Source organism: Octodon degus, unplaced genomic scaffold (genome assembly GCF_000260255.1).
Source record: "Octodon degus isolate 3935 unplaced genomic scaffold, OctDeg1.0 scaffold00012, whole genome shotgun sequence".
Taxonomy (NCBI): Eukaryota; Metazoa; Chordata; class Mammalia; order Rodentia; family Octodontidae; genus Octodon; species Octodon degus.
In genome coordinates this window covers 10947248-10958312 of record NW_004524588.1, presented here as the reverse complement: position 1 = coordinate 10958312, position 11065 = coordinate 10947248, and the positions used below count along the sequence as shown (strand labels likewise).

Sequence of the window (11065 nt, the reverse complement as noted above, 5' to 3'; positions counted from 1 at the left end):
CCCCGCGGCGCACGCGGAGGAGGCCTTGGCGGCGGCGGGCGCGGAAGGAGGCGGGGAGCGCGGAGCCTGAGGTGAGGCGGCGGCGGCGCAGCGGAGGAGGCGGCGTGCGGCCTGGAGGAGGAGGAGGATGGAGGAGCCGCCGAGGGAGGGCGAGGCCGAGGTCGCGGAGCGCTGGTTCTCCAAGTGGGAGCGCCAGTGCTTGGCCGAGGCCGAGCAAGGCGAGTCGCTGTCCCCAGAGCAGCAAGCGGAGGCGGCTGCCGACGCGGCGGGGCTCAAGAGCGAACGGCAGCGGCTGTGGCACCTTTTCCAGATCGCAGCCACCTCCGTGGCCCAGCTCTACCAGGATTCTGGGGGCCAGCAGCAGGGACTGTCCGTGTGGGACCCCTTCCAGAGCGCGGCGGTGGCCGTGACCGGCCTGTACAAGGAGAGCGGGGACGCCCACCGGCGAAGTTTTGACCGGGGCGTCCAGATTGGCTGCCAGCGTCGCTTAAGAGACGTGCTGGAGTGGGCAAAAAAGGGCCGCAGCACCATTCGCCGCGAAGACCTCATCAGCTTTCTCTGTGGCAAGGCGCCCCCAGCGCCTCCCCAGCCTCGCGCCCCCAGGACCCCCCCAAAGCCACCTGCGGGGAGTCCTAGCCAGGCTTCCGCCGCAGAGTCCAGCTCCGCCGTGGACGTCGACCTGCAGCTCTTTCGCGAGGCCGCCGCGCCACCGCATGGCCTAGATGGCGCCATGGCAAACGTTGGCGTGCGACCCGGGCCGCCCAGCTCCCCGGCCCAGGATGGCGGGATGGCCTGCACTGGGCGCCGGAAGAGTAGCTTCCTCGAGGAGGACCTGAACCTCTTTGGCTCGGAAGAGCTGGGTCTTCGCCTGGACACTGGCGGCGTCCGAAAGCGCACCTCGGCCCAGTTTGGCGACAGCATCACAAACTCCCCATCACACAAGCGCAACCGAATGGTCTAAACCGCTGCATTGGTGCCAACTGCCACTTTGCTTGAGAGCTAAAGGACTGCTAAAGGACCGCTAAGGGACCGTCAACGTGCTGGTTGAACGGATACTGAACAGTTTTTCTTCTTTAAGTTAAAAGTTTCTATCAAGTTTACCATAAACTTTAACGTATTCCGGAAGAGGCCTCGTATGACTGTTTCAAAAAAAAATACATATATATATATAAACTTATGTTGTAAGGTTAAAAAAAAAATCCTAAATCTGACACTTACTCATTCCATGACTTTAATCAGCCAACTACAAAAAAAATACGATATCATGTTATGGAAATAATAGCACCAAGTATGAAATACCTGCAACTTATCACCTAATAACTGTTGGCCTAACCTGAAAAGTCAACCTTATAAAATGAATTAATGTAATAGAGTTAAGGGACTCATAACTGACAATTTGGTAAATACATTTGATTAGACACGTAAGTTCTATTGCCTCTCAGCAATACAGCACCTGAAGTACAGGCTGCTAGTTTGTTTTGTCTGGGGAGGGGGGGTGTCTATTACTCAAAACCAAAATACTGTAAAACTCCAAAGATCCCCAATCATATTACATTCTGTAAATTTCAGTGATACAGTTACAGGGTCAACAAACAGTACTGATACAAAGGCAAACAGAAGCTCCGAAATGACACCCAGGATTTGCTGACAGATTTATTTACATCAGTGAGCACTGCTCTGGATCATTCCCAAAATATCAGGCCCATCTCTGGTGTTCTAGGGCTTTTATATGATGCACAAGTGGGAGGTACAAAGGAAGCACAAAGCTGAGACAGGACAGCCTGGCAGTTCTGATTAGCTAGCAAGATGAGGTCATTGGCTACAAGGGTAGATTAATGATCATCTGTTCATGAAGCTTGGTACAATGGTACAACCAAGCATCCTAAATGTTTGGTTATGTTCTCATGGTTCCAGGGGGTCAAGCAAGGAATTACAAAGCCATGAAGCAGAAAGAGAGCTGGCCGGTTTAAAAAGAATAAAGTTTTAAAAAGAAAAAATTCTCTTCTACAGGTTTTAGATTTTCCAAACAAAACAAAACACAGTCTAGGGGCTGGGGAGATGGCTCAGTGGAATAAGCGCTTCCCTGGCAAGCGCAAGGACCTGAGTTCAATCCCCGGTTCCGCAAAAAATAAAAAAAATAAAACACAGTCTAGGGAGGACACACAACCAATTCTAAGCTATTCTTTTTCATCCGTACCCAATGAAGGATCATACTGTAGAAGTGAATTTACTAAATTATCGAGGTATAACATGTAGTCGTTTTTGAATCTCTTTTCTAAACTGAAACTGCATTAATGCGACCTGTTGCTGGGTAAGGGCCTTATCACATGTCTGGTAGGTTAATCTATAGCATAAGCTGATCTGTCCAGTCCTTGGGTGCTGAAAACGACCAAGTAACTGTATGGATGTAATAGTTTCCTGGGACACTGCTCGGGCCACAGTGTGAAACTCTAGTTCATCAAATCCTTTCTGTTCATCTAACCAAAAACTAATATCATGCACATAGCATGGAGGATACAGGGAATAGCTTTTAAAGGGTGCTGTTTTCTCAGGGACAAAATTTTTCAGGAAACGGTTATCAAAGGTCCACAACATTCTCCAGTCATAGATACTCCAGACAAGCATAGTTAATAAGTCCAAGTTTATAGATACAACCACAAAACATTGGTCCTTATGTGTAATGCTTGTAGCAGATGTGATGACAGCCCCAATAATCAGATCTTTCACACAATGTGAGCCAAAATTAGAGGACTTCACATGAATCATATAATCTTTTCTATTTGGTTGAAGGACAAACTCCACTGAACTGCTTAGCTTAGCATCCTCTGGCAGTGTCTGGGTGAGAAGAGTCTCCAGAGTAGCTTTTAGGTGATCCAGCAATGATACAAGGCAGTCATGCTTCAGGTTCTGATTGACCCCAAAGATAACTAAAGTCTCATGAAATGCTGGCATTGTGAATGGCAAAATGTGGCACTTTCGAAAAACGGGTCCACTGAGGATGTGCAAAGAACCTGGGAGGAAGTCTGGTGCTTGAATGACAGCCTGAACATGAACTAGAAGAGAAGATCTAAGACAGACCTTGACTTGTCCATAGACTCCTTCAGGAGTTTCTTCGTTATCATCTCCTCTGGGCTTCCTAGCAAGGATAAGTTCTGAAAATGACACCAGAGAGCCCTCCACTTCTTGTGTTGTTTCACCAGTCAAAGACATGGAATTTAAGTTATCTTCATAGAGACTGACCCAGAAGGCAGACAGAATGTCATAATTCCAGGAAGGGCAAACATTGGTGCTCTCCTGTGGCAGTAGGGTAGAAGAACACTTCAGCACTTTCAGAGGGAAAGCTGAGCCCAATTCAGCAATGAGTTTTTCATTTATGGTTTTGATAGGATGACATGAAGATGCTTCCAGAAAACCCCTGTGTAAACACACAATTTTTATCACTTAAAGTAAGTTTAATATAGCAAGAGTTAAAACATAAATGGCTATATAAAAAAAGAATTGTCTTTATATTGATCATACTAGCAACAAAAATCATTGATCATAAGGAGAGACATAAGATACTTTAATTTCATTTTCTCTTCTTTATTTTTTTCAGAGTATGCTAGGTAGAGTTAACATTTTTCCAGAACTTTGGCAGCCGCCACTCTTACAATACAGGACTGAACAGTATTCATACCACCAACATAATTAATAATTGATGTATCATCTGTTCAAAGTATACATGCCCATCAAAACATTCAGGATACAACTGGAGGTGTAACTAATTTCCAGCAAAGTAAGAGGTTACCTGTTCAGCTTTCCTGCAAGGGCTTCTGGTTCTACAAAGGAAAAACACTTGTCTCTCAGCTTGATTCTGAAGATTCTGGGTTGAGAACCGTCAAAGGGTAAGCTCTGGGTGAAGATATGGTTCAAAGCACCTTCTACATGAAAGGATTTATCTTGACTCCTGGCCAAAAAGACAATAGTACAGTATACAGTTTTCATTACTAAGGAAAGCAAGTGTTTCTGGAAACTTAAATTAGGAACTCATCAGGAAAAAAGCCTATCTACCATATTGTTTCTCATTAGTAAGAGAGATGAAAAAGGAGAAGGTTGAGGCCTATGTTACTACTTACCTATATCCAGTGCACTTGTATCCTGGCACAGCTTCACAGCTGAAGGGAAGGACGTCACTTAAAATGAGACCTCCCTGAGCTGCCATGGCAACCACTTGCCAACTGTTGTGCCATTCTCTCTGGGGTTTGTCAGCAGGAGTACCACCTTGTCCTCTACACAGTGCCACATGAACTTCTCCTTCCTCCGCAAGAACATCCGCACAGCTAATAGGATAAAAAAAAAAAAAAATAGCAGGGATTTATCAGAAACAAGTAGAAATTACCACAGGAGATACCAATACACACATAGTTTAGCTGTGAAATAATTAAAAATCCAATCATAGTTGCAAACATTAAACCTCAAGTATGCCAAAATATGCAAATATACAGTTTAGGTATGTGCCCCACAATAATTCTTAGTATTTGCTTTAATGCAAATGCTTTACTACTTTTTTTTTTTTGGAAACATATTTAACAATACATTGCTCTTCAGGGAAATGGTTACAGAGGCCTTTGGAAACTAAGAACACAACCATGCAGCACAGATCTGAACTAGTTTTTTACCACAACTACCCTGTACACTATAACGTTCTTCTCTCCAAAATGGCCCTCATCTCATATGAAAATAGTTGCCACAGAGAAGCCAAATATCTAGCTTTGTGGCCAAAAGGAAAAGCAGCAATTTGTTGGTAAACTGGTAAGAGCAGAGACTCCCGACCCCTTCACTGTGGTGTTTTGGCTTTCTTACTCTTGTTCTTGTCTCTTCTTCCGCCCGTCCATGTGAGCTCTCAGCAGGCTTGAATAGGTCATCTGGAACTTACTCACTTCTTTAGAGCCACCCCCAGTGTGACCTTCTTTTTCCCACCCAAAGCTCTCAACAGACATTTGCTATCTGCAGGCTCAAGAGCCCTTCTTTGGGATGGATCTAGTTCAACCATATTTTTTAAAGGTGATGAACATGTTGCCCAACGTCTGGCACTTCTGGAGAGCCTGGTCAGCTCGGTCAGGAGCTGCTCACTCTCCAGCAGCACCCTCTTGATGAAACAGGACCCAATTCTTCAGCCCTGCTTTACTACTTCAATGTTGTTTATATATCATAGAAATATCAATCTGCAAACTTCCTATACATAAGTCCCCACTTAGTGTCTCATTTTGTAATTCAGACTGATCTTGAACCCACTCGTAGCCCAAGCTGGCCTCAAATTCATGGCAATCCTCCTGCATCAGCCTCCCAAGTGCTGGGACTGCAGGCATGTCACCATGCCCAGACTCATTTAAAAAAAAAAAAAAAAAAAAAAAAAAAAAATGAATTTTATTGGTACACTTTTGATATACATAATGATCAAACTGTTTTGTAAACGGTTGCTTGACAACTATGATCTAAGGGGCTGGGGAGATGGCTCAGTAGAATAAGTGCTTCCCTGGCAAGCACAAGGTTCAGAGTTCAATCCCCGGTTCTGCCCCCCCCCAAAAAAATATGATCTAATAGAGACCTCCAGAAATATCACATATTTGGAATAGTAGTTTAAAGCACTATTTTAAATTCAAAATAATTGTATGATGCAGTTATCATTTATAGATTCCCAGTTTACAGATAAGAAAACAGAACCACAGGATTAAATAAGCTTGCTTAAGATCTGGACTGTGGATACAGCTCAGTGGCTTAGTGACTGCCTGGCAAGTGCAAGGTTATGAGCTCAATTCCTGTTACAATAATAATAATAATAATAATAATGATAATAATCAATGAACCAGAATTTGAATCCAACCAATTTGGTACCTAAGTTTTCTTAACATTTGGACTATACTGGCTCTCATTATTTTGTTTTGTTTTGTTTTGTTTTTTAATGTATTTTGTACAGGGTCTCACTATGCAGCTCGGTCTCGAAGGATCTCCCTGTTTTCAGCCTCTCCAGCAGTGAGATTACAGGCCTGCACCACCACGCCAGGACTCAGTGGGCCCGGAGGTGGGGCCAGCACTGCCTGAGGTGCCAGGGATCGAACCCCAGTCCCTACACTTGCCTAAGCAGGCGCTTAGTCCGCTGAGCTATCTCACTAGCCCTATTCTGCACTATTAAAAGTAAATAATCCTCCTTTTATACTGTCAAGAACACACTTTGTAATTTTATTCGATATTTATGACTATAAATCAACCTTTCCGATAAGATTGTTGGTCCCTTTGAGGCACTGTATTCTTTCTAGACATTTTGTAATAGTAATTTCGGGCTCTCTTTTCCTCACCTCTGGAAAAACTTGGCAAGCAGTTCCCTGTTCTTAGCTACACCAGCTTTGCGTCCACAGTGAGGAAAATTAAAATAAATTCGATCAAATTTCCGGTTGTGTGGTTCAAAGGCATTTGCCAGTTGGGTGCAGTCCACACCGAAACGTACCTCGGCCCCTGCCAAAGACAGTTTAGAAGGGTGACACACGGCTAGAAAGATGTCTCAAGATCGGGACACAAAGCACCCTCTCGACTTCAACTGTACAGCCAATTTAGCACAACTACGCCCGGAGACAACGCAAAGCAGCCCAAATCCCATTCGCCACGCCCCACCCCTTCCTTATTGGACAGTCCGGCAGCTGGGCGGGGCTTCCGGAAACGGGCCGACCCCACTACCTCGCTTGCGGAGGCGCTGCAGGTTCTCGCGGGCCACTGGATCACGGGCCAAGTCGGCGGGGTGTTGGAGACAGGTGGCAGTTATACTAGATCTCGGATCCGTGGTCTCGCTCAGAGCAGCAGCAAAGGAGAAATTCCCCTCCCCGACCAATAGGAGCCGTCGAGGGGCCATGGCCCGCCTTGACACCTAGCTCGCTTGTTCCTTGGCGCTGGTTTCTTACGTCACTTCCTTAGCAAGTCTCAGCCCGCCTCCTCTTCACCCGTCAATGGTTGATGACGTTTACAGGCCCCGGATTTTTCTTGGCAAACCTATGCAACGGTTTTCACTAAGCATGAGTGCGAAAACGAGATACCCAATGCCCTTGTCGTCTCACCCGTCCCACCCTTGGAAAGATCAAAATGTCGTCCAGGGATGGCACTGAGAGACGACGTCACGCCAACATGAGGTCACAAGCAGTCGCTAGCGTAGACGGGGTGAGGCGAGCCCCGGGACAAAGGAGCGGAGCGGAGCGGAGCTGAAGACAAAAAGAGACTGGGTTATGTCCCGCATGTTCCTGCTGCTTAGGATTTTTAAAACTGCTCTCATCTAGTCTGAAATGGCTGCCTCTCAGTGTCTCGGCTGCTCAGAATTTTTCCAGGTGCCTCTATTTTCTACCTTCTACTCATTCGAGAAGTTTCATCAAATGCTTACTGCGGTGCCTCTGTGAGGACGATTTGATAGGTGGATTACAAGATGTAGCCTGTCCACAGTCTGGTGAAGAATGCACAGCAAAGGAGGCAACGCTGATGTAGTGGGGGCATACACTATAAGTGGAGTAAGGCAAGGTGTTATCAAAGTGCATAGACCGGGAACCTTAACCGAGGTTTGGGGCAGAAATGTAAAGATTTCCTGAAGCGACGCAGGGTTGAAAGCTAAGGGAGAGAAGGCTCAACGAATCCTTACCAGGTTCAAAAGGAATAAAGAGCCGGAAAGAACAATGCATCCAAGAGCGTGATGAAAGAATGGTGTAGTTTCCAAGTCTGTAATCCCAGCATTCTAGGAGGTTGAGGCAGGAGGATTGCAAGTTCAAGCCCACTTTGGGCATCTTAGCAAGATCATGTCTCAAAATAAAAAATTAAAACTGGGTTGGGATGTGCAAGGGTCCTGGGTTCAACCCCCAGTACCAAACAAAAACAGTTTAGCAGAAGGTTGTGTTTAGCAAAAACACAGTTGGGAGGAGAGTCCACAATTGAGTTAAATATAGGTCAAATCATATGGAGATAGCAAGCTATTTTTTTACAGTCTAAACCATATTCTGGAAACAGCCACTGAAAGGTTTTAAATAAGATGACACAACTGGACTTTCATTTTTTAAAATTCTCCTTCGCAGAAAGGATTGGAGAGGAACAGGGTTAATAACAAGGAAAATAGATAGGCAACTACAGTAATGGAGACAAGAATTTACAGTGATCTGAACTTGAACTCGGCATTGAAGGTGGAGCATAGTATTTTAAAAAAAAATCAAGACTTAAGCAATTGGATGAATTCTGAAAGATAAGTCCCAGGCTTCTAACTTGGACGGCTCAATGGATGGTGATATCTGTCGTTCCAGCCCTAAGGACAGTATCACCCAGGTCTCCAACATGAGCAGTAAGCTCACTGGAATTTGTAAGACCAGCTACTCTAGTCGTCGTGCTTTTCGGTGACATCAGTGAATGCACCTGTCTTCACAAAGGCATATGACATGGGGGCAGGTACCTCAGATGCCATCTTTTAGTGCTGCATTGCAGGCTCTGCCTCTGCCGGTAAAAGGGCAGCTGGGTTGTGGCTCCCAGATCATGGCCACTTGGCCTCGGTGACCTGAGTGATCTACATACTTTTCTTTGCTGGGAAGACTATGTTTGGTGACATCTTCAGTAAACATGGGACAACCCTTTACGGATTTCTTTCAGTTTATTATGAGCATTCCAGACACGTCAGCCTCATCGTCAAGTTGCAGGTCTTCAGGGAAGGTATCACCTTGCTCCTAAGCCAGAAGATTAGACTTATTTTGGACCCACCCACCACCATTTTTTTTTTTTTAAAAACCTTAGGTTTTTGATTCCTTACCCAAAAACTGAAATTCATATATTGATCATCTGGTATATGCAAAGCAGTATAAATTGGGAAGGTAGAAGGACAGGGTGCAATAATAAAACAGATTGTCCTCAAGGAATTTTCAATTCAGTAGAAGAGATATGATATATATGATGAAATCAAATAGACAGTAGAAAGATATAAATATGATAAAATGTGAAGCTAAAGTCCTGTACAAGATGAAAGAGGAGGTATTATTTGAGCTGGGACTACAAGGAAGGAAATTATCCCTCACTGATTATTTATAGTATTATTTAATGTACTTCTCATTTTCTTTGTAAAAATGCCCTTAGTCCTTTAACTCATACACTTCTAAATTACCTAAGCATTTAGCTAGTTTTCCATATGGAATACTAAAGGTTTTTCTGTATTTTTCAATGTTAGGAAGACTATGTAGTCATCCACTACTGCTGGTTGAGAGAATAGGGCAGTAGGTCCATGCACCTAGAGAGGAAGAAATAACCACATGAGTTCAATTTGGACATAAGCATAGAGTATGAGTAGGGTGTACTTGTGTCATACCTTACCACATATAGTAGAGGGTATGAAGGGGAACTTTTTTGGCTTTTAGTTTGTGCAATAAGCATTTCTATTCTTGTCTTTTTTCCAGAAACAGAACCTTGTCCGTTTACTCAGAAACCCACACTATGGCAGCCTTATTAACGCAAATGGCCAAGCTGAAGTGTGGACAGATTGGAATGATATGTCTAAGTTTTTCCAGTATGGATGGAGATGTACCACTAATGAGAATTCCTATTCTAACCGAACTCTGATGGGTAACTGGAACCAAGAAAGATATGACCTAAGGAATATTGTGCAGCCAAAACCTTTGCCTTCCCAGGTAATCTGACTTTTGCTTCTTTTAGAAAAAGTCCTCCTGTTAGAAGAAATAGCAGTGCAGGAATCTAAGAACTTCTCAGTCTTCTGTTCAGTAATGTGACTGAGGGGCCAGTCTTCAACTGGACCATGTATCCTACTTGATTATCAAGTTGAATATTAATCAAAAGGATGGGTAAATTTTTTTTTCTTCTGTTTGGACTTTATTTGTTAATCTACAGGAAGATATAAAGTCTTGTGACTTGAACTACTTTTCCTTTGGCCCTTGCCTACCTGAACTTGTCATATATCTGAGTCTTGCACTTAACACTCTCCTGTGGGCTGGGGAGATAGCTCAGTGGTCTAAGTACCTGCCTGGCAAACACAGATCCAAGTTTGATCACCATTACCGGCCAGCCCCAGAACACCAGGCATGCTGAGCTGGCTAGTGAAACTGGGCATGGTGCCCCACGCCTGTAATCCAGTGCTGGGGAGGCTGAGACAGGAGGATTACTGCAAGTCCAAGCTGTGTAATAAGACCCTGTACTAAATAAGTATTTTTTTAAAAAAGAAAGTTTAACCAAAAAAAAAAAAAAAAAACCTGCTAAGCCAACAAATATTCAAGAATATGAAAGTAATATTTTGACTAACAACATATAAACATCTAGCCTATTTGAAACATGACAGAATTCATTAAATTTCATGTAATAGTATACTTTATTTCCTGATATTAAATGTGAACTATAGATTTCTAATCTCATCATTTTTCTTTCCAGTTTCAACACTACTTTGAAACAACATATGATTCAAGCTACAACAGCAAAATGCCACTTTCAACCCATAGTAAGTGGACTCATCTTTTTAATTGTTACATTTTCAGACTCTAACTCAATGTTTGGCACATAGAAGGAACTCAAAAGTAAACTGAATGATCCAGGCATGACATGCATGCCTGTAATCCTAGCACGCAGGAGGCTGAGGCCAGAGGATTGGCACAAGTTCAAGGTCAGCCTGGTCTACATAGTGAATTAAAGGTCAGCCTGGAATGTGTAGCAAGGCCCTGTCTCAAACAAACAACTAAGTAAATGAATAAATGATTAAGGGAACAGGTTTTTCTCAACTTTGGCAGGCTTCATATCCCCTCACATAAGAATGATGTTAGTTCTTAACACTCTTATTACTGACTCTTTTCATTTCTTTCCTTCCTCAGGATTTAAGCGAGAGCCTCACTGGTTCCCAGGACATCAACCCGAGCTGGATCCTCCTCGATACAAATGCACAGAGAAGTCAACTTATATGAACAGTTATTCAAAGCCTCAAATGAGGCATCACTTAGGCTGTGCGTGGGTTACAAACGCTGATCAATCATAGGAGCCAGGGTTCTAATAGAAAATAAGCTCCACCTTCCAGAATAGAATGTAA

The 11065-nt window shown here is 43.8% G+C and overlaps 3 protein-coding genes across 4 annotated transcripts; 2 read left to right on the top strand and 1 right to left on the bottom strand.

Moving 5' to 3' along the window:
• The first annotated feature begins 94 nt into the window (after window positions 1-94).
• Window positions 95-1148, top strand: LOC101570478 (UPF0472 protein C16orf72 homolog). Its single transcript, XM_004626111.2, has one exon. It carries the CDS (start codon window positions 128-130, stop codon window positions 959-961), a length of 834 nt encoding a protein of 277 aa, XP_004626168.1. The 5' UTR covers window positions 95-127; the 3' UTR covers window positions 962-1148.
• A 998-nt stretch (window positions 1149-2146) lies between these two features.
• Fdxacb1 (ferredoxin-fold anticodon binding domain containing 1) lies at window positions 2147-6985 on the bottom strand. Its single transcript, XM_004626110.2, has 5 exons — window positions 6712-6985; window positions 6336-6492; window positions 4116-4319; window positions 3788-3946; window positions 2147-3415 (listed from the first exon to the last, which is right to left on the bottom strand). Exons 1-5 carry the CDS (start codon window positions 6881-6883, stop codon window positions 2236-2238), a joined length of 1872 nt encoding a protein of 623 aa, XP_004626167.1. The 5' UTR covers window positions 6884-6985; the 3' UTR covers window positions 2147-2235.
• Window positions 6986-7014: 29 nt separating this feature from the next.
• On the top strand, window positions 7015-11059 carry CUNH11orf1 (chromosome unknown C11orf1 homolog). Of its 2 annotated transcripts, none has more exons than XM_004626206.2 (4): window positions 7015-7349; window positions 9438-9668; window positions 10420-10486; window positions 10854-11059. In XM_004626206.2, exons 1-4 carry the CDS (start codon window positions 7308-7310, stop codon window positions 11012-11014), a joined length of 501 nt encoding a protein of 166 aa, XP_004626263.1. In that variant the 5' UTR covers window positions 7015-7307; the 3' UTR covers window positions 11015-11059. The 2 variants fall into 2 exon arrangements, with proteins under 2 accessions (XP_004626263.1, XP_023565362.1); XM_023709594.1 differs by lacking the exon at window positions 7015-7349 and adding an exon at window positions 7835-8703.
• The last annotated feature ends 6 nt before the right edge of the window (window positions 11060-11065 follow it).